The sequence below is a fragment of the Macaca nemestrina genome, chromosome 7 (assembly GCF_043159975.1).
Source record: "Macaca nemestrina isolate mMacNem1 chromosome 7, mMacNem.hap1, whole genome shotgun sequence".
NCBI lineage: Eukaryota > Metazoa > Chordata > Mammalia > Primates > Cercopithecidae > Macaca > Macaca nemestrina.
In genome coordinates this window covers 171,186,422-171,208,707 of record NC_092131.1, presented here as the reverse complement: position 1 = coordinate 171,208,707, position 22,286 = coordinate 171,186,422, and the positions used below count along the sequence as shown (strand labels likewise).

General features: G+C 44.5%; 2 protein-coding genes across 7 annotated transcripts in view; one reads left to right on the top strand and one right to left on the bottom strand.

The window, feature by feature from the left end:
- LOC105497516 (myotubularin related protein 10) overlaps positions 1-6,764 on the top strand; it is a 53,102-nt gene extending 46,338 nt beyond the window's left edge. The window contains exons 15-16 of one of the 2 annotated variants that reach the window (XM_011768661.3): positions 2,693-2,875; positions 3,695-6,764. In XM_011768661.3, coding sequence (XP_011766963.1) covers positions 2,693-2,875; positions 3,695-4,297 — 786 coding nt within the window. In that variant the 3' untranslated portion in view covers positions 4,298-6,764. The remainder of the gene's footprint in view (positions 1-2,692; positions 2,876-3,694) is intronic. The other variant, XM_071067238.1, reaches the window with a different exon arrangement.
- Positions 3,502-22,286, bottom strand: part of LOC105497517 (FANCD2 and FANCI associated nuclease 1) — a 39,291-nt gene continuing 20,506 nt past the window's right edge. For 4 of the 5 annotated variants that reach the window (XM_011768665.3, XM_011768667.3, XM_011768666.3 and 1 more), the window contains exons 9-14: positions 20,970-21,134; positions 20,331-20,481; positions 17,625-17,728; positions 16,887-17,081; positions 16,132-16,260; positions 3,502-8,557 (exon numbers count right to left, since the gene is read on the bottom strand). In XM_011768665.3, the coding sequence (XP_011766967.2) occupies positions 8,420-8,557; positions 16,132-16,260; positions 16,887-17,081; positions 17,625-17,728; positions 20,331-20,481; positions 20,970-21,134 (882 nt within the window). In that variant the 3' untranslated portion in view covers positions 3,502-8,419. The remainder of the gene's footprint in view (positions 8,558-16,131; positions 16,261-16,886; positions 17,082-17,624; positions 17,729-20,330; positions 20,482-20,969; positions 21,135-22,286) is intronic. The other variant, XM_011768664.3, reaches the window with a different exon arrangement.

The window sequence follows — 22,286 nt, the reverse complement described above, 5'->3', positions numbered from 1 at the left end:
GTGCCGACAGACTTCTCACCAGAAGTGAACATTACTGAATTGTATTGAGGGAGCTGTAAAAAATACTTTCTACAAGTATTTCATCTGCTTTCTCTGTTCATGTTCTAGTGCTCTATTTTTTTAATTTGGCTTTTTCAAAAGCTTTTTGTGACAAATACTAACATGAATCCCCCTCTCCCTTCCTCCCTAGCAGGAACTGGTCGTTGTCTAAGGGTCATGATTCTTAACCATTCGCAGCCCCTTCCACACAGGCAGAAGCCCAAAGCATTTCTTTTTTTTTTTTTTTTTTTTTCCATTCTGAGGCCACCTTAGGTGCTAGTGGCCAGGTATTGTTTGTAGAAAATCTGATTTCTCTTGGAGATAAATATTTTTAGTTTTCACCTTTTAAAAAAGAGAACATCTTTTTTTTTTTTTTTTTTTTTTTTAAGACAGTCTGGCTCTGTCACCCAGGCTGGAGTGCAGTGGGTACCATCTCAGCTCACTGCAACCTCTGCCTCCTGGGTCCAAGCACTCCTCTCACCTCAGCCACCTGAGTAGCTAGGACTACAGGCGCATGCCACCACGCCTAACTGATTTTTGTATTGTAGAGTCAGGGTTTCACCATGTTGCCCAGTCTGGTCTTGAACTCCTAGACTCAAGCAATCCACCCACCTCAGCCTCCCAAAGTACTGGGATCACAGGCGTGAGCCACCACACTTGGCGAAGAGGACATTTTCTATATACTTATTGAAGGGCCATTAAAACACGTTCAGGTTCATGTTTTACTAGATTTCAGCTTTTAACAGTGTTGAAAGCAAATGGGTGGTTTTTAATCTATGTACGTGATGAAATTTCAAGTAACTAAATTTTTTTTTTTTTTTTTTTTGAGACGGAGTCTTGCATGGAGTCTTGCTCCATCGCCTAGGCTGGAGCACAGTGGTGCGATCTCAGCTCACTGTAACCTCTGCCTTCCAGGTTCAAGCAATTCTCCTGCCTCAGCCTCCCGAGTAGTTGGGACTACAGGCGCCCACCACCACGCCTGGATAATTTTTGTATTATTTTTTATTTATTTTTTTTTTTGAGACGGAGTCTCGCTCTGTCGCCCAGGCTGGAGTGCAGTGGTGCAATCTCTGGTCACTGCAAGCTCTGTCAGCTCCCACGTCCACGCCATTCTCCTGCCTCAGCCTCCCGAGAAGCTGGGACTACAGGTGCCCGCCACCACGCCCAGCTAGTTTTTTTGTATTTTTAGTAGAGACCGGGGTTTCACCGTGTTTGCCAGGATGGTCTCAATCTCCTGACCTCGTGATCCGCCCGCCTCAGCCTCCCAAAGTGCTGGGATTACAGGCGTGAGCCACCACACCTGGTCAATTTTTGTATTTTTAGTAGAGATGGGGTTTCACCATATTGGCCAGGCTGGTCTTGAACTCCTGACCTCGTGATCTGCCCGCCTCGGCCTCCCAAGGTGCTGGGATTACAGGCATGAGCCACTGTGCCTGGCCAAAAATTTGAAGAGTGTGTGTATTTGTTGCTTAATGAATTTTTACTTATTTGAAGTAGAAAATTTTGTAAAATTTTACAAAATGCCCTGTGCTGTTACATAGCTTACCCATTTCTTGATGATTCAAGCCGCCACTGTAGTAGGGAATGCCACCTGGCTGTGATGTAGTCATGGCCTCCTGACTGTCCTAACAACATTCATTGTTTGCCTTTTTAATAATTTCCAAGTGAATTCTTGGGGTTTTTTTTTTGGTAGAAAATTTGGAGAGTACTGAAAGGTAAGAACAAAGAATCAGACATCTCCCATCATCCAGCGACTCTGTGTCTGGGGTTATTTCCTCCAGGGAACTGTTGTGTATATGTTGCTGCGGTGGCCTGCTGCCGTCAATCAGCTGAGATGAGAGTCCTTTCTCCTCGTTGCTAAATGTGACTATGCTTCATAGAAATGGTCTGGACTGCCTTCCAGAGGAGCTCCTTGGCTTCCTCACAGTGAGGTGGTTGGCTGTCACCCTGTAGCTTTGTGTTACCTCAGTTTACTGCGGTGGGAAGCCAGATAACCAGGCTGTACCAGCCCAGAGTCCAGGCTAGAGGTGGGCTCCTGTGAAGAGGGGTCTCCTGTGTACATGGTCTCCATGGTTTTAGCCACATGCTAGGACCACAGGGGAGCTGATCCCTTCCTTCCTGCTCCGAGTCTGTGGTCTATGATTTGAGATCACTGGCTCAATAAAGTGTCGCTCCCCACTTAGAAAGTAAGTTATAAAACTGGTGGCAGAGATTTCCATCCAAAAGTTTTGTTAATCCACTTACCAACAGGTAACTACTAAAATGTACTGATGGTGTGCTCATAAAAGTAAAATACTGTAATTATAGAAATAAATTCAACGTGTTTAAGACTTTCTAGTATCATGTTAGTGAAACTTCTCTTAATAACATTCTTATTGCCCAAAGGGCACGGCTTCTTTGGGGTCCTAAGGCAGAGGGCACTTGAATAGCACACTCCTTGTTCAGGGGGACTGGGGGGCTTCTTGGAGCTCAAAAGCCAGGAACCTTTCTCGAAGTGAAAGTGCCGTTCTGGTGGGTTTTGAGGGCTGCAGTACAGAACATTTAACCTATATAATGATGAATGGCTCATCCGAAAAAAGGCATTCATGAGAAAATCTTTAGTTTTGCATATTTTCACAAATGTTCAAATATTTTATTTTATTTTTTTTTGCAGGAATTTGCTATAAGCAAAAATATCCAATTGGGTGACGAGAAGGGCTTACAGTTCCCCTCTGTTTGGGACTGGTCTCTCCAGTTTACAGCCAAGGACCGCACCCTTTTCCATAACCCCTTCTACATTGGAAAGAGCACGCCTTGTGTACACAATGGCTCCGTGAAGTCTTTTAAACGGACAAAGGTAAATCACAGCTAACAGAACCTGATGTTGGCTCACACGTAGCCAGACACATCTTTTTCAGAACACAGAGCATTAAAAATAAAGGCACTTCCGAGAGTAACACTGCCAATGCAGGTTTCTGAGGGGTCACTCCCTGTTTAACTCAAGTGACTGTATCCCAACTTTCTTCTTGGTGTCTGAGGCCCACAAAGTCTCAGTACCTGAGAGAGGGCAGACTGTGGCTCTGAGCCTGCAAGCCCCATTTACTGAAGCCCCACTTACCATTTTTTGGTGATTCAAGCCGCCACTGTGGCCGGGAATGCCACCTGGCTGTGATGCAGTCATGGCCTCCTGACTGCTGTATTCTTGTCCTAATTACATTCGTTGTTTGTCTTTTTAATAATTTCCAAATAAATTCTTGGGGTTTTTTTTTTGGTAGAAAATTTGGAGAGTACTGAAAGATACAGAACAAAGAATCAGACGTTTGGCCTCCTGACTGCCTCCATTCAGTTTGCCATTGTTCTTGATACAATCGGCCAGGTCTAGGGTTTTTGTAGCCCTCATCTTAGAACTTATCCTTAAGCAAATTAGTGGATAGGAGGTACTCTCATCCCTACCCCCATTCAGGCTGATGGCAATAGCCTAGGTAGAGTCAACACATAAAGTTTAATTCCAGGGGAGGAGGATTAGAATAAGGACTACAGAGGAAGGGAGGAAAATGTTCCTTGAGGCTGAAATTCCATTAATTTTTCATAGTATTGAGTTTACATTTGCCATTGCATCCTTACAATCTTTCTAAAAAGGGAAATCCCGGAACATAATAAAATCTCTTCTGTATAGAAAAACTACAGCTCCACACTAAGAGGAATGCCGTCTGCCTTAAAGAATGGAATCATCAGTGACCAAGAATTACTTCCAAGGAGAAATTCATTGATATTAAAACCAAAGCCAGATCCACCTCAGCAAACCAACAGCCAGAACAGTGATATGGAGCAGTATTTTAGAGAATGGTTTTCCAAACCCGTCAACCTGCACGCTGTTATTCTGCCACGTGTCTCTGGAACACACATAAAACTATGGAAACTGTGCTACTTCCGCTGGGTTCCTGAGGCCCAGATCAGCCTGGGCGGCTCCATCACGGCCTTTCACAAGCTCTCCCTCCTGGCTGATGAAGTGGATGTGCTGAGCAGGATGCTGCGGCAGCAGCGCAGTGGCCCGCTGGAGGCCTGCTACGGGGAGCTGGGCCAGAGCAGGATGTACTTCAGAGCCAGCGGCCCGCACGACACCGACACCTCGGGGACGCCGGAGTTCCTCTCCTCCTCATTTCCATTTTCTCCTGTAGGGAATCTATGCAGACGGAGCATTTTAGGAACACCATTAAGCAAATTTTTAAGTGGGGCCAAAATATGGTTGTCTACTGAGACATTAGCAAATGAAGACTAAAATAGGGTGTTTTCTGAACATTTTGAGGGAAGCTGTCAACTTTTTCCTCTGAATTAAAATTGCTAACCTAGGTGTTTGAAGCTCTAATAACTTTATATGTAAGAATGATAGTTGGAATTTGCACTAATATTTAAAAACATGTTGAATCATGCTTCTTTCACACTTTAAGAGAGATGTAAATTTTGTTCCTATCCTCTTTCTGTCATTACAGGTCTGGCTCTTGTAACTGTGATCAAACTGTTCATGTTCTGTCTGCTACATTTTTTCTCCATCCATTTTTCCTGCTGCCTCCTGAAGGCTATCTGATAGCAACCCCAAGCAGCAGGCAACAGGAAAGTTAAGAAATTTGCGTTTCGTATCATGTTTAGGAACATCTGATAAAACCTCCAGCAGGTTTTAGGAAGTATCCATGTATATTTCTGGTTACTTTCTGTCATCTCTGATTGAACTCACCTGATGAAGGTTCAGTGCTCTGTGGACAGAATTTATTATTTTAGATCACCTTCTTCGGGACCTTCAATCACTGTGTTTTGAAATCATGAGTTTGCTTTTTTAACTTCATAGGGCTAACTTTAAAATGATATGCACTGTTAATTTTAAAGCATTTGCTGCAGATAATTAAACTTAGAAGTGCCTTTGACATTAAGATACAAATACTACAGAAGAAAATACAATTTCACTTTTTAAAATTGGGGTGTGAAAATCCCATTGCATATTGGAAATAGGCTTTTCATACTAAGCTTCGTAGCCAGGTGTCCCCAAAGTCTTGTTCCTCTGGACGCCACTGGGGAGTGGCCTGTGGGGCGCTGATTCCTGAGAGGTGCGTGCTGGAGGCAGGAAAGTGCCATCTACGCCAAAACCCACCCTCACAAACAAGGCTTGCTGGGAGGCGTGCGGGGCTTGGCCGTCAGTGTTTGCAGTGTGGTAAACTATTGCTGGCACTTCCCCTTGGAAATAACTAATGAGGTCACAAGTCGGGCACCTGTACAGATGTCCTTCTCTCATAGTTCCTAATGCTTAGGAATAAAGGAGAAATAAAAAAATAGAGTCTCTGAAAACACTGCCATTTGAATAGCGAGAGAAGTGCTCTCCCAAGCCCCAACTTTTGACAGCGAAGTTGAGGAGAATGAGGAGACACAGTTGTTTGCTTGATCTGAAACACTGTTTCCAAACTGTGTGACAAGAGCCTGCCCACCGCTGTAGAGGTCAAAGCTGAAGCTGCTTCCAGCAGTGAAATGAGGCACCACCTCCCCCACCTCCTCATTCCCTGCTTAAAACACGGATGCTTTCAAATTTGTTTCTTGAACTGCCATCCTAAGATACGGAAAATTTTTATAGTGAAGTGTCTAGTTAGCTTATTTCCTTTTCTAAAACAAGTGTTTTCAAGGTAACTCGATTTTACCTATGTACTGAATAGCTGTTTCTATCTGAATTATTTGCCTTTTAAAAATTGATAATATCTCTGGATATAACAGAAGTTCTTATAAAATATCTTAAGAAATTCACTTTATGGGTAAACCCAAGGTTTTTGCCAACTTGCTGCCTAGAAAATAAGGGCTAGTTTCAGTTTATACAAATAGAATTATTAAACATTTTACAGTCCTTGATTGGAAACCAGACCCAATCTCTAACACCACAGCGTATCCTGCCATTGACAGTGTAATCACAATTCTCCCTTTTTCATTTAGCTGCTTTATTATTAATACTAAATGTTGGACTGAGCATTTTTCCCTCTGTAATTTTCTTCCCTCACATTTATTTTAACTCCTGTAGTATTTTATTGTTGTTAATTTACAAGTTTAAAAATATTAGGTACTATTAATAATGGTTAAAAATAGAAAAATGCGTATTTTTGTATAATCAAATGTAGTAAAATAGTTTTATTTTTGCTGGACAGTTGTTATATCATGATTATTGTGCCACATTTTATTGTGCATAATATGAAAAACAACTATGACAGCCTTCAGTCGGGCCAGGGTAAAGCTGCTTACCACCTCTGCTGTCAGAGGGACTCGTGGTGACAGCAGTGGTGTGGCCGCACACAGCACACTGGAGAGAGCGCAGCACCCCTGCTGCCCACCAGCAGAGCCCCTGCTGAGGGAACGCCGTGCAGATGCTGATGTGCTGGGTGAAATTTCTAGTATTGGACATAAAGGTGTACAGTGTCTTGCTGTTATTTTATGATGGAAACCCGATTTTGAAACCAAAAATATCTAACTTTATTTAAGGAAAGGATACTAATTTGTACTAACAGGGTGAAAGCTATTCACATCTGTCAACAAAATCTGCTTGCTGCAGTAGTAACTCAAGTGGTTCAAACTTGATTTCCTGAGAAAACTAAAACCTTTGTGCCTAAAACTGATGACTTGAGTTCAAGTGGGATGAGCAAGAAGATGTGTTATCTTGTTGTTCAACAGTAATGAATGTGAAGGAAATTTTGATGGCTTAATAAAATTTCCACAGCAACTGTTTGTTGTTATCAATATGAAATCATCTACAGGAACACAGTGATGGAAGAGGTGAAGGCATCTTCTCCCATCCATACCTCTGTGTCATCCATGGGACATTCTGCTTGCCCTCTAAAGCCAGGTAGTGATCAGTAACTTTTTTAACAGCAGTTCGGAAGTGGCTAAAGTTAAGGGCATGTGGATATTGATGGATCATGCCCTAACTGGTCCTTCCATTCAATAAATATAAAAACTGGGGAGTAATATTCCCCCAAGAAGGCCTTAGAACAAGTCGAGAGACTGGGATCCCATTCCCTGACTCCTGGGCCTGGCACATGGATAAATCACCTTTCTACCACACCCCCTTGGCCAGCCTGAGACCCTCCCACATGGTGATGAGCAGCCCTGATTTGCCTTTACTGTCAACAGAGAAAATACCCCCGATCTAGTTATTAGGGATGGTCCCAGGGAGAAGGACAGTGAAGGACACGCCTCGATAAAGACTTCATTCCTTTCATGATCTGGGCCCAATCAGTAGAACAAGCATTTACATGTTATAAATTAACACAACTTCATGAGAATTTTTTAATTCCTAAAGAAATTGGAATTTAACTTTTCTGCCCTTAGATAATCCTAAAACAAAGTTTAACAGCTAAATGTGTATAGGGCAGTAAAGAAAAACTTAGATAATATTTGAGAATCTTGGCTTCCCATATAATTAATTACTTGAAGGAAACATTGGTTATGCTACTTTTTAAATTTTTTTTTTTTGAGATGGAGTCTTGCTCTGTCACCAGGCTGGAGTGCAGTGGCGTGACCCTGGCTCGCTGCAACCTCTGCCTCCCGAATTCAAGAGATTCTCCTGCCTCAGCTTCCGGAGTAGCTGGGACTACAGGCACCTGCCACCATGCCCAGCTAATTTTTTGTATTTTTAGTAGAGACGGGTTTCACCATGTTGGCCAGGATGGTCTCAATCTCTTGACCTCATGATGCGCCTGCCTTACTGAGCCTCCCAATGTGCTGGGATTACAGGCATGAGCCACCGCGCCCGGCCGCTAACTTTTTTATAAAAAAACCTAAAGATGAATCATCACTTGTTTTTGGGTTTTCCAGCTTTTTGCATGTCTAATCATACAGATGCATCCAGCTCCAAAAAGGGTCAACAAGGTTTTTCTCTTTTAAAAAAGTTCATTACCGGCTGGGTGCAGTGGCTCATGCCTATAACCCCAGAACTTTGGTAGGCCAAGGCGGGTGGATCAGTTGAGGTCAGAAGTTCCAGACTAACCTGGGCAACATGGTGAAACCCCATCTCTACTAAAAATACAAAAATTAGCTGGGTGTGGTGGCGCACACCTGCAGTCCCAGCTACTGGGGAGCCTGAGGCAGGAGAATCGCTTGAACCTAGCAGGTGGAGGTTGCAGAGAGCCAAGATCACACCACTGCACTCCAGCCTGGGTGACACAGCGAGACTCCCTCTCGAAAAAAAAAAAGTTTATTACCCACTGTGTGGAATCAATGAGTGTATTCAAGCAAACTGTTTTGTGATATACAGACACTATACAATGACAAGTCAAACTGTCAGGTTTATAATGGACAATAAAATTAAAACATGATGCTTTATACTCTTGAAAGTCTTACATTAATGTATGACCAAATATCCCCAATTCCACAGCTTTTAGCTAAGGCTTTGGCTCTTAGCTCCAACTGCAACCACATGGCAGACTTCTACTTCAGCCCCCAGCTTCTGCAGTTCCGCCAGCCAGATCATCTGCTTATGTGAAAGACGGTCATTGGGGCCTTTAACTTCCACCAGCTGGAAGGGAAATTTTTAAAAGTTACTAGTGTCTTACTGAATGAAAAGCCATTCAAGTAAGTTGTAGTTGTCAGTGACAACTACTTAAATGGCTCTTCTGCTCTCCCACTGTATTTTTAAGTATAACACAAATATACGGATGGTCCTTCACTTAAAATGGTTCACCTTAGGATTTTTTGACTTTAAAATGGTGCAAAAGTGATACACATTCAATAGAAACCATACTCTGAGTGTTGGTCTTTTCCCAGTATGATACTCCATGCCGGGCAGCAGCAGTGAGCCACAGCTCCCGGTCAGCCACATGATCATGAGGGTAACCAGTACTCTACGGCGTGCGGTGAGCTAGATGATTCTGCCCGACTGTAGGCTGATGCACGCATTCTGAGCACATTCAAGGTAGGCTAAGCTAAGCTATGAGGTTTGGTGGGATAAATATGTTAAATGCATTTTCAACTTACATTATTTTCAGTTGATGTGTAGGATTTATCAGGGCATAACTCCATCATAAGTTGAGGAGCGTCTGTAGCTAAGAAATTTATTCAGAAATTTTTCTATTCTGTAGAAACTAGACAGTTCTTCACAGAGGATGAGTAAACCGATTCTTAGTATAGCAAATGAAAAATTGTTTTAAAGCATGCACTGGATTTTACTTCCCTGCTTAAAACCCTCCAATTACTGTTATATTTTCAATTAAATCTAACCTTCTTGCCATGACCAGTCTCTTCCCTACCCCAAGGCCATCACTTCCACTTGCTACTTGCTCTTCCCGTGGCCTGGGACATTTCTCCCTGTTCTTGACATGCCTGACTTCTTATCTTTCAATGCTCAGCTTAAACTCATCTGGACAGGTCACAGCTCTGAGTATATCCTCCCTAGCACTTCTTTCATGGCATTCATAAGATAAAAATGTGTACTACATGTCATCTTCAAGAAGGCAGGAATTGTGTGTTTTGTTCACTACACATCACTAGACTTGAAGACAGCAATAAAAACTATTCTAGGTAAAGTATAGAAAAAAATTGTTTAAATATAGCATTCAGCAGCCTAACAGACGTTTAATTACGAGTCCTCAAAGGAATGAGGAAAAAAAAAAAAATACTTAAAGAAAAAATGGCCAAAAATTTTCCAAATTTGATGAAAACTATAAACCCAAAGATTCAAGAAAATCAGTGAATCCCAGGCACACAAATGTAACAGTTCCCTAGGAAATACCATGACTGTATAATCAGGGGATATAGTCAAAGCAGCCAGAATTTTTAAAGCCAGAGGGGAAAAAAAAAAAATTCTTCGATTGGAAACCATGCTAGTTAGAAGACAGTAGACTAATATTTTTAAAGTATTGAAAAACAACGCTCAACGTAGAATTTGTTGCCCAAAGAAAACATCTTTCAAAAATAAAGGTGAAATAAAGGCTAAGACATACAAAACCTAAATACAGTCATCCCTCAGTATCCACGGGGGGCTGGTTCAAGGACCCCATCTGTTACCAAAATCCATGGATGCTCCAGTCCCTGATACAATATGGCATAGCATTTGCATATTCTATGCACATCTTCTCATATACTTTAAATAATCTCTACTTATACCTAATATAATGTAAATGCTATGAAAATAGTAATGCTCTTTTTATTTGTTTATTGTAGTTACTTTTTATTGTTTTTTTTTTTCCAAATAGTTTCAGTCCATGGTTTGTTGCATCTACAGAAGCAGAAACCATGGATACAGAGGGCTAACTACTGTAATTCATTACTAGCAGAACTTCCAGACATGGAAATTTTTTTTTTTTTTTTTGAGACAAGGTCTCACTCTGTTGCCCAGGCTGGTGTACAGTGGTATGATCTCAGCTCACTGCAGCCTTGACCTCCCAGGCTCAAGCAGTTCTCTCACCTCAGCCTCCCAAGTAGCTGGGACTACAAGTGCATACCACCACACCCAGCTAATTTGTTCACCATTTGGTAGAGATGAGGTCTCACTGTGTTGCCCAAGCTGGTCTCCAACTCCTGAGCCCAAGCAATCCGCCCACCTCAGCCTCCCAAAGTGCTGGGATTACGGGCATGAAAGGAAATTCTTCAAGCAAGAGAATGAGACCACACAGAAATCTGGATCTATACAAAAGAATAACAAGCACTGGAAATGCTATCTACATGAGTAAATACAGACTCTTATTAATCAACTGTAGAAAGCAAAAATAATATAGAACATATAACACATAGAAGTAAAATACATGAAAACACCACAAAGGCTGAGAGGGAAGATATAAATATATATGATTGAAAGGTTCTTTTTACTCTACATTAAAGTGTGTATCACTTGAAGGTGGATAAGTTTAAGATATATAATATACATACTAATGCAACCACTTAAACACAATGAACCGTTACAGCTAACAAGCCAACAAAGCTATAAAATGCAATCTTTAAAAATAAGGCAGGGCCAGGCACTGTGGCTCATGCCTGCAATCCCAGCACTTAAGAGACCACGGCAGGTGAACTGCTTGAGCCCAGGGGTTTGAGATCAGCCTGGGCAACATGGTGGAACCCCATCTCTAAAAAATACAAAAACTACAAAAATTAGCCAGGCACGGTGGCGTGCGCCTGTGATCCCAGCTACTCAGGAAAAAGACAAGGAACAAAAGAGTTCTGAGACAAAGAGAAAATAAGTATCAGGATTTAAAGCTAAGGATATCAATAATCAAATGTAAATGTTCCAAACACCCCATTAAAAGACAGAGGTTAAGTTGGATTCAAAAGTAAGACCCAACTATATGATGTCTACAAGAAATCCACATTAAAACTAAGATAAAATAGGTCAAAAGTAAAAGAATGGAAAAATGTATCATGTTAACATTAAACAAAAGAAGGCTGAAATGGCTACATGTTAACAATATCAGACAAAGTTGATTTCAGAGCAAAGATTACCAGGAGTAAAGGGGGGCCACTGCATAATGATGAGGGTAGACTCATGAAGAGGACATGACCCTCCTAAAAGTTTACGCATCTTATAATAGACCTTCAAAATACATGAAGCAAATATTGATAGAAACGCAAGAAGAAATACACAAATCGGGCACGGTATACTGGTATACTCTCAGCATTCTGGGAGGCCAACGTGGAGCCCAAGAGTTCTGAGACCAGCCTGGGCAACATGATGGCACCCCATCTCTACAAAAAAAAAAAAAAAATAGCTGGGCATGATGGTGGATGCCTATAGTTCCGGCTACTCAAGAGGCTGAGGCAGAAGAACTGCTTGAGCCTGGGAGATCAAGGCTGCAGTGATCCAGGATTGCACTGCTACTAGACTCCCATCTAGGTGACAGTGAGACTCTGTCTCAAAAGAAATACACGAATCCACAATTATAATCAGAGATGTCAATATTCTTCTCTCAATAATTTATAGAACAAGTAAATAAGAAATCAGTAAGGACACAGACAACTTAAACAACACTACCAACCAACTTGACCTAACTGACATTTAAAAATACTGCCCACAACAAATGCTGAACACACATTCTTTTCAAATACAGAATATTCACCAGGGAAAACCATATTCCGGACCATAAAACAAGTCTCAACAAATTTAATGGGATTCAAATCATACAAAATATGTCCTCTGACTACAATGGAGTTAAATTACAAATCAATAGCAGAAAGATACCTGAAAATCTCTCGGGTGTTTGGAAATGTAAATGACTCACTTCTAAATAAGCCAAGGATCAAAAAAGAGTCAAAAGGGAAATCAGAAAGTATTGTGAACTGAATGAAAATGAAAACTACTACTATATTTGTGAGGTTCAGATAAAGCAGCACTGAGAAGGAAATTGGGAGCACTAGCTAACTCTATTAGAAAAGAAGGTCTCAAAGCAATCACCATAGCTTCCACCTTAAGAAACTAGGAAATAAAAAAAAACAGGAAATCAAAAGCTGATTCTTTGAGAAAATCAGTAAAATTGATAAACCTCCTGCCAGACTCATCTGGGAGAAACGACAGAAATTACCAATATCAGGAATAAGAGCATGACAGAGAGAAAGATTCTACAGATATTAAAATGCAATACACGGCTAGGTGCAGTGGCTCACACCTGTAATCCCCGCACTTTGGAAAGCCAAGGCGGGCAGATCACCTGAAGCCAGGAGTTCAAGACCAGCCTGGCCAACATGGCAAAACCTCATCTCTACTAAAAATCCAAAAATAAAAATTAAAACAATTATCCAGGCATGGTGGTGCACAGCTGTAATCCCAGCTACTAGGGAGGCTGAGGCACGAGAATCACTTGAACCCAGGAGGCGGAAGTTGCAGTGAGCTAACTCGCACTATTGCACTCCAGCCTGGGCGACAGAGCAAGACTCTGTCTCAAAAAAAAAAAAAAAAAAAGAAAAGAAAAGAAACAAATGTAAACAACTTTAAGACAATACTTAAATGAAATGGACAAATTCCTTGAAAGACACAAACTATCAAAGCGCAATCAAGAAGAAACAGATAATATGAACGGCCTTATGTTGTTTAAAAAGAAATTTAATTTACAGTTTCAAATTTTCCTCCCCCCAAAATCTCCAGACCCATACTGCTTCACTGGGGAATTCTATCAAATGTTTAGGGAATTATACTAATTCTACACCAACTATTCCATCCCATTCTGATGCCGGTATGACTCTGAAACCAAAACCCAATGGAGAGATTATAAGAAAAGAAAATTACAGCTCAATATCCTTCATGAACATATAAGCAAAAATTCTTAATTATTTTGCAAAATCAAAATCAACTCCCAACATTATATAAAAGGGATAATACATCATGACCAAGTGGGGTGTACTGGAGAAATGCAGGATAGGTTTAAGGTTCAAAAACCAATGTAAATCACATGATTAATAAGCATACTCAAGAGATAAATATGAGATAATAATGTCAATAGATTTTTTTAAGAAGTATTTGACAGAATCCCATCAATGCCTGATAAAAACTCTCAGAAAACTTGGATGTAAAGGGAAGTTCCTTAATATAATAAAAGATATCTGCGAAACATCTGCATCTAACATGATACTCAATAATGGAAGACTAAGTACCTTCCCCCAAGATTGGGAACCAGGCACGGACGTCCAGTCTCACCATTTACAGCCTATGCTTTCCTGGAGGTTCTAGCCAGTGCAATTGGGCCAGAAAAAGAAAAGAAAGGAACTAAGACTGGACAGGAAAAAGTAAAAATATCTTTATTAGCAGACAATCTGATTGTCAATGTAGAAAATCCAAGGAAATATACCAAAAAAAGCTCCAAGAACTACTAAGTACGCGTACCAAGTTTGCAGAATATAAGATCAATATACGGAATCAACTGTATTTCTACACAGAGCAGCAAACAACTGGAAATTGAAACTTTTAAAAACGATACTGTTTAAATAGCATAAAAAATATGAAGTACTTAGGGAACAATCTGACAAAAGATATGCAAGACCTCTACATTGAAAACTAAAAACACTGCAAAAAGAATAAGGAAAATCTAAGTAAATGGCGATATATACCATGTTCACTGATCAAAATAGTACTGTTAAGATACCAATTCTTCTCAGATGGTCTACGGATTCAAAGGAATTCCAATTAAAATCTCAGCTGGCTTTTTTTTTTTTTTTTTTTTTTGAGATGGAGCCTCGCTCTGTCACCCAGGCTGGAGTGCAGTGGCACAATCTTGGCTCACTGCAACCTCTGCCTCCTGGGTTCAAGCAATTCTCCTTCCTCAGCCTCCCGAGTAGCTGGGACTACAGGCGCCCACCACCATGCCTGGCTCATTTTTTGTCCTTTTAGTAGAGACGGGGTTTCACCAGGTTAGCCAGGATGGTCTCCATCTCCTGACCTCGTGATCTGCCCGCCTCGGCCTCCCAAAGTGCTGGGATGACAGGCGTGAGTCACCGTGCCCAGCTGGCTTTTTTTTTTTTTCCCTTGGAAATTTAAAATTTGATTTTATACTCTTTGGGAGGCCAAGACGGGTGGATCACGAGGTCAGGAGATCGAGACCATCCTGGCTAACACGGTGAAACCCTGTCTCTACTAAAAATACAGAAACTTGCCGGGCGCGTTGGCTCAAGCCTGTAATCCCAGCACTTTGGGAGGCCGAGACGGGCGGATCACGAGGTCAGGAGATCGAGACCATCCTGGCTAACACGGTGAAACCCCGTCTCTACTAAAAAATACAAAAAACTAGCCGGGCGAGGTGGCGGCGCCTGTAGTCCCAGCTACTCGGGAGGCTGAGCCAGGAGAATGGCGTGAACCCAGGAGGCGGAGCTTGCAGTGAGCCGGGATCGCGCCACTGCACTCCAGCCTGGGTGACAAAGCGAGACTCCGTCTCAAAAAAAAAAAAAAAATTGATTTTATAATTCAAATAAAAATGCAAGAGAGCCAAAACAACTCTGAAAAACAAGTCATTAAAGGACTTAAACTACCTGACTCCGAGATTTATCGAAAGCTACAATAATCAAGAAATACAGACAAACAGATCAGTGGAACTGAAGAGTGTCCAGAAACAGACGCACATATATATGGGTTAGATTTTTGACGATATAGAGGCAATTCAGTGGGAGCAGCATGGTCTTCTCGACACATGGAGCGGGAACAAGTGGACATCCCGCGCCACAAATGAAGCCCAGTCCATGCCCCACACTGTATACAAACGGTGCCTCAAATGATCATAAAACTAAATGTGAAACCTAAAACTATAACGCTTCTGGAAGAAAACAAAGGAGAAACTCTTTGTGACCTCGGATTAGGCAAGTATTTCTGACATCTGACACCAAAAGCATGATCCACTAGAGAACAAATAAGTTGGATTTTGTCAAACTTTAAAATCTCTGCTCTTCAAAAGACACTATTAAGAAAATGAAAAGATAAGCCATAGACTGGGATGAAATGTAACTGATAAAGGACTTGTATCCAGAATATGTAATTTTTCCATCTCAAACTCAATAATGAGAAATCACCAGCGATGGGCAGCAGGGCTGGGCTAGTGGACAGTATTCAAGGAAGTGTTCATTCTGAGCTTTTTAAAAAAATGTTTCTGGGTACATAGTAGGGGTATATATTTATGGGGTACATGAGATGTTTTGATACAGGCATGCAATGTGAACTAAGCATGTCAAGGGGAATGGGGTATCCATCCCCTCAAGCATTTATCCTTTGAGTTACAATCAATCCATTATATTCTTTAAGTCATTTTAAAATGCACAATTATCGGTAAGCTTCTCAAATAGCTCCTGGCGTCCACACCCTGTGTGACCCCCTCCCTCTGAGTGTCAGCTGGACTAGAGACTCGTTCCTAACCACAGAATACAGCAGGAGTGACGGAACCTCACTTTCACATCAAGTCATAAGAGATGGAGCTCTATCTTGCTCACACCATGGGGCTCCTCTCACCCGCCTGCTCTGATGAAGCCAGTCGCAGGGGAGAGGACAACAGGAACCCAGGCCCTCGGCCCAGAAGTTCTCAAGGAGTTCAGTCTTGCCAACAGCCACTCAAGAAATGCCTATTTGCGGCCTCTGATTCATTTGCGAATAAGGTCACCAACAAGACTTTCCATTCTGGCTCCACTGACCTTAAAGCGACGGCTCTGGGAGTTCCACACCACCAGGTCGGGGAGGCCCCCTCGGCAGTGCCGGAAGTCAGCAGCCAGGCGCCTGCACACACCACTGAGCACAGGGCCCCCCAGGCAGGAGACAAGATCCTGAACACAAAACAGGGACAGTTAGCCACTTCCCTCGTGACAGAGAATGGAAATAGGCTACAGGGATCACGAGACGGAGAAAAGCTCAGTGTGTATGTAATTCAGTGCACATGGATCCCAGGCCCACCAAGCACTGTTCTGCTGCTTGTACTGGAGCCGCAGAGCCATGGCTGGAATCCCACTGGCAAGTGGTGGGTGACTGGTCCTCCTGTGGTCAGTTTCCAGGCTTCTGCCAGTGTGGCCATGCTGGGGAGCGCTGAGGAAAAGGGATGTGGAGGATGCACTCAAGAACACGACGGCACGGCCTCACAGAGCGCAGCAGTTGAAGGAACACGGGAGGTAGCCTCCCCGCCTCAGCCACAGGGCAGGCCAAAGAAAGCTGTCAACTCAGGGGTGGCAAAGGCATAGCTGGGGCTTTTCTAACACCCTCGTATGTTTCCATCACTAACAGTGGCATCGGGGCCGGGGAGATAGGGTACTCTCATATATATATATATATGTATATATGCACACACATGCACATATTTACATATACACACGTGTGTGTTTTGATAAAGTTGCTGAAAAGACAGCACTGGGGCGGCGTTACTTTCTGAGCAAATCCTGCCATGCAGGTGAACCATTACCTGAGCTTGCTGAAGAGACGTGAAGCGATCCCAGCTGACAAGGGAAGCCACTCTGCCCTCCTGCTCCTGCCACGTGGCTGCCACCCAGGCCCGCAGGCTCTCCGCGGGGGCATCATGAATCAGCTGCAGCCTGGCCTCGAGGGCCGGGCGTCTGCTTGCGAAGAAGCTGTCTGTGCACAAGTCCAAGGGGAACGCCTGTGTCACAGGGAAAGCAAGCTGTCACACTGTGCCTGCAGGCAGCTGTGTTCACCAGAGGACTAGTCAGTGCCTACGAAACTTGGAAACCGGCCAGCCAACTGATACATTCTCTCTCTCAAAAGACAAGTCAAAGTTAATTGATATAAAACAATTTACTAAACTTGTTTTTTAGAGTAATAATTTGCAAAAACAGCTTTTCGCTGAGCTGGGTGGACCTCTGAGCAGGCAGATGTGCCCATGTCTGTGAGATCCTTGCAACAGTGCCTGCGACACGGCAGGTGCTTGGGAGGGCTGACGCTGACGCTACTTTATACCAAAGGTCTAAATGTAAGGTGGAAGCTAAAGTTTAAAACTTCATATACGTACATCTTAAATTCTATTAATCAGATTTTAAAAATAAGTTATCACCTTGACCTGTGGATGGCCCAAAGGACCGTAACAGAGATGGTTTCTGCTGGCTGTGGACACACGGTGCCCAGGTGGGCGTGAGCCACGGATGTATGCGGAAGGACCTCCTCGTGGGGCAGGGGCACTGAGTACCTGACAGGCGTTTCTGAAGACATCCGGAATCCCATCCATGAAGATGATGTCCCACAGGAGGAGGCCACACAGAGTGCTGAAGGTGGACCCTTCGCCATGAATCCCTAAGGTCACACACACGAAAAAAAAAAAAGTTTTATCTGTCTCTTCCAAAACACCACCATAACCTACTGCACACTCAATTTCAAGAAAATAATAGAAATATTTCAGATTCAGAAGCAAATCCTGTTTTTATGCCATTCCCAGCTCATTTTATACAGTATATATACAGAGCCTTAAAGGCAAAAATCTTAATAATCATAGAGAAATTCAAATGAACATTTCAAAGTCACAAAGCAGTGGTTCTCAAACTTTAGTGAATAATCTAAGAAACATGTTTAAAAGAAAAATAAGCAGATACCCTCCTCAGGCTCCGAAGGCTGGGACTTAGCAGGGCTGGGCTGACACTGAATCCCCATGCAGGCCCTGGCGCAGGAGGTCCCTGGCCACCCCTGAAGAAATGCTTCCCTGAGGGGACCTCCCAGGAGGCCGGCAGCAGCCACCTCCATTCTTGGCCTCAGCAGGTGCTGCTCTGATGCACCTCGTCCCCCGGGCACTACACTGCCCTAGCCCAGTGCTTCCAATAGTCAAGGCTTTTATAGAGACCTCTGGCCTTAAAGACCACCCACTTCAGTCCCCCTCATCGTGTCACACAAATGTTTTACTGACTGGGAGATGACTTGAGAGACAGAAGTCAGGTGCTGAGGGCACAGTCAGAGACAAGATCTGGTGTGGGATGAAGGGCTCAGCCTTGGCACAGCACACGGACCCGTGTCCCTGAGCAAGCCCCAGCTCATCCAGCTGCCCTCCAAGCCCATGCTTCTCTGCACATCAGCACACCCGACAAGGGAGGAGGCCGCATGGATGCCTCTCCCCACAGGACCACTGGCCAGAGGAGGTGCTGACCACCAGAGCCCCATCCTGACATGCCAGTACTGGCAGCGAAGCTCCTGTGGCTGGTCCCACCTTGACATGTACAGGCCCCAGCCCATCTGCACCAGACCACAGTGAGCGGGGTCGGGGCGCCGTGAGAGCAGAGAGCAGGCAGCCACAGCCTGTCATGCCTGCCGGGGTCACCTCTGTCCTGCACTTCTGAGGCTGTGCTGCTCTGTCCTGTCTTCCTCAGTTCTAGCTCCTAATCCCTGCAGCCCGTCTCAGGGATTCAAAAGGACAGTGGTTCACTCAGGGCTCCTGGCTGTTGCCAAGTCTCCCAGGAGGACTTTTCTTCCTAGAACACTTCATGCTCTTTCCCAGCCAGGAGTGGAGCTGGGACCTGATTTCCAGTCAGCCTTCCGTCCTGCTGAATACACTGATGATCAGGCAGGAATAGAGAGGCTAGATCATTTCTGACCTCCTTTTTGTTTGTTTTGTTTTGTTTTGAGACAGGGTCCCACTCTGTCACCCAGGCTGGAGTGGAGTGGCAGTCTGGGCTCACTGCAGCCTTGACCTCCAGAGGTCAAGAGATCCTCCCACCTCCATCTTCAGAGTTCAAGTGACCCTCCTGCCTCAGCCTCTCAAAGTGCTGGGATTACAAGTGTAAGCTACCATGCCTGGTTCGTTCCTTAACTCCTAAGAGGTCCCTGCTGTGCGTTTGTGTTATAAGTGAAATCATTTCTGATGCAGTCCTTCTGAGTAATTCAGAAATCACCTCCCGGAAGAGGCTGAGATCGCTCTGACACAAAATTCCCTGTGGCATAAAGCCTGGCAGCCAGAGTTCAGCTCAGTTTCACTGCATTGATTTTAATCAGGGAAAAATAGTTTCTACTCTGGGAAAGGAATCGTATGTTTTTCAGGCTCATGGCTCAACTGCAAGCATTTCAGCGCTCCCACGTCCCAGCCTGCTTCCTCCTCCAGCAAGTGTCCAGTTTCCATGTCTCTTGGGGCCTTGAACGGGCATTCTCTTCTTCTATTTCTAACCGTTTCAGGCCTACTGTATCTCTCTGTCTTCACTGGCATTTGCAAGTCTTCCCCAATAGCATCACCCCTCCCTGTAAGTAATAAAGATATTATGTAGATAAATCTCAACACTCATCAGAAAGAACCCGGGCTTTGTAAACTCCTATCTTGTAGTTGTCTTTCTATAGTACTTGTTAATCTTCTGAACACTCAGGGAATACTGAAATCATGCCCTGATTTTCACACATTTGAAAATACCAGTGTTTTTAACACCGGTAACCCTACAGCCCGGGCACAGGGAGAGTCCTGCCAGACGCAAAGGGCGGAAGGCTCAGTGGCTGTTCCCAAAAGCTACTAGCATGGGCCGCAGGGCCCCTGAGAGGGTATCTGGGGCCAGCTTCTAAAATCCCAGGGGAAGGGGCAGGAGACAACAGAAGGAAGACTGAATGGAACTGGGTGGGCCATGGGGTTGAGCACACTGCCCGCCCCCCGGCCCCGACTTCTGTACAAAAGCTTGTGCAGTATCTTCCATAACAAGAAGTTTTTATAAAAGAAAAAAAGATCAGAGCCAGGCCCTGTGGGACAACTACCCCGACCTACTCCCTATCATTGATAAGGCGAAGAATGGGAAGAAGACATCCCCAGCCCACAGCATCTTCCACTGTGAACAGAGGACGGAGAGAGGACCGCAGCCCACGGCTGACAGCCCATCCAGTGCTGCTGCTCATCCACCCAGGGCCGGATGCCACGAGAGGAAGCCTGCTCAGTTACCCTGGTCAAAGCCGCTGCGTCTGTAATGAGCCAGTGCCAGTTCCTCCACGGAGCACAGGACCGTGGTGGGGTCAGCGGCCTCCCCGGCCTCCATCACAAACACAGACTTGCCCATTCCACGCTGCGGGCACAGCCTGCCTGTGATGGTCACCTGAAACAGCAGCAGCAGAACATCTGTTAGCCTCAGGTCAGCAAAAGTCCCTGAAAACCTGCCTCTAGCATCCCAAGGACTGACCTCCCTAACCACAAAGCCAGTCACTAGCAGAGCACACAGCGTGGGGCTCACACACGCACACCTGCGGGGATGCGAGAGCTCGCTGGCCGGCCCTGGGAGAGCCTCAACCACCAGAACTGCTCTACAGGCCCCCAACGAGTAAATGAAACTAGCAGATGCTGAGAGGCCCCATTCAGGAGATCAGTCACTCAACCCAGGGTGTGACACCCAGCAGCCAAGTCTCCTCAGGGAGGAGGGCGACAGGGAGACTGGGAGCAATGGCCACACAGCCGTCTGGAACGAGTTTTAGATGATTCCGAGTCTAACAGAAAACACACACTCAAAACAACTCTTAGGTTGCTTCTGCTCCAGAAAAACCAGGCACACACGCCCAAGTCCAAAGCACCCAAAGGCTCTTTCCTCACGTGTTTCACATCTTGCACAGCCATTTCTGGGAGCTCCTGGAAGAGGCGCCTGAACTTTTTACAGCTCGGAGACTCCCGCAGGCGCACGGCTCGCTGATAGAGTGAAAGGCGGTGTCCCGTTCTGACTTCCGGATCCGCCAGCCCCTCTGTGATGCACTTGATAGTCTGGCAGAGAGCATGGCCACACATCAGGCTCCTAGAAAACCCCACGGCAGCTTCCATGCATTTAGTTTGACAGAAAAGCCCACTGTTTATTATTGAATTTTGCTGATTAGCAAATAAGCAAACAGCACCTCTAGAGATTTAGGCTGTTTCCTTAGATCTTATTTTGATGCTTTCAATGCATCCGGCAACCAGAGCCTTCGCAGTCAACGTGCTGGAGCGTGACTGGGCTGTAATCCAGGTGGACTGCGGATCCCAGCAGCCGCCCCTCACAAAGGGTGTGAACTTCAGGGATGCCTGACTTTACAGGAAAACTTGGCTCAGTGGTTCTCAGGACATCACCTAGGCAGCTTTGCAGGAAAACATGTGTCCCACCCCGGATCCACACAATGAGAACCTCCAGAGCAGGAGCCCAGCCGTGGGGGGGCGGGGAGGGGGGGGGCACATCAAAGCTCCAGGTGAATCTCATATGCAGTCAGGCACCATGGAGCTGCTTCAGATTCCTTATTTACAGGGACAGGAACCAAAGGTCTGGAGGAGTTACAAGTATTTCCCAAGGTGATTCAGAGTTGGACAAATCAACAAACAAATACAGAAAGCCACAAGGAGATACCACTTCACACTTACTAGGATGGCTATCATCAGAAACATGGAACGTAAGTGCTGGCAAAGAGGTAGAGAAACCGGAACCCTCACACATTGCTGGTGGGAATGTGAAACTGGTGTAAACACTGTGAAAAACAGTTCCGCCACTCCTCAAAAAACTCAACACAGAATCACCACAGGACCCAGCAATTCCACGCTCAGGTATTCCCAAAGGTACTGAAAGCAGGGTCTGAAAGAGGTTCATGCAGCACTCTTAAAAATGGCTGAAAAGGTGGAAGGAACCCAGCGTCCATTGACCGATGAGTGGCTCGGAAAATGTGGTATCAGATGCTACAGTGGAAGTGTGTTCGGCCTGGAAAAGGAACGGAGGCCTGACACGTGCCACGATGCGGGTGAAGCTCAGAAACATGATGCTGAGCAAAATACCCCAGATGCAAAACCACAAATATCGTAGGATTCCACTTCTATGAAATGAATGAAATGAACGGCACAGTCACAGACACAAAAAGTAGATGAGAGGTCACCAGGGCTGGGGGAAGGGAAAGCGGG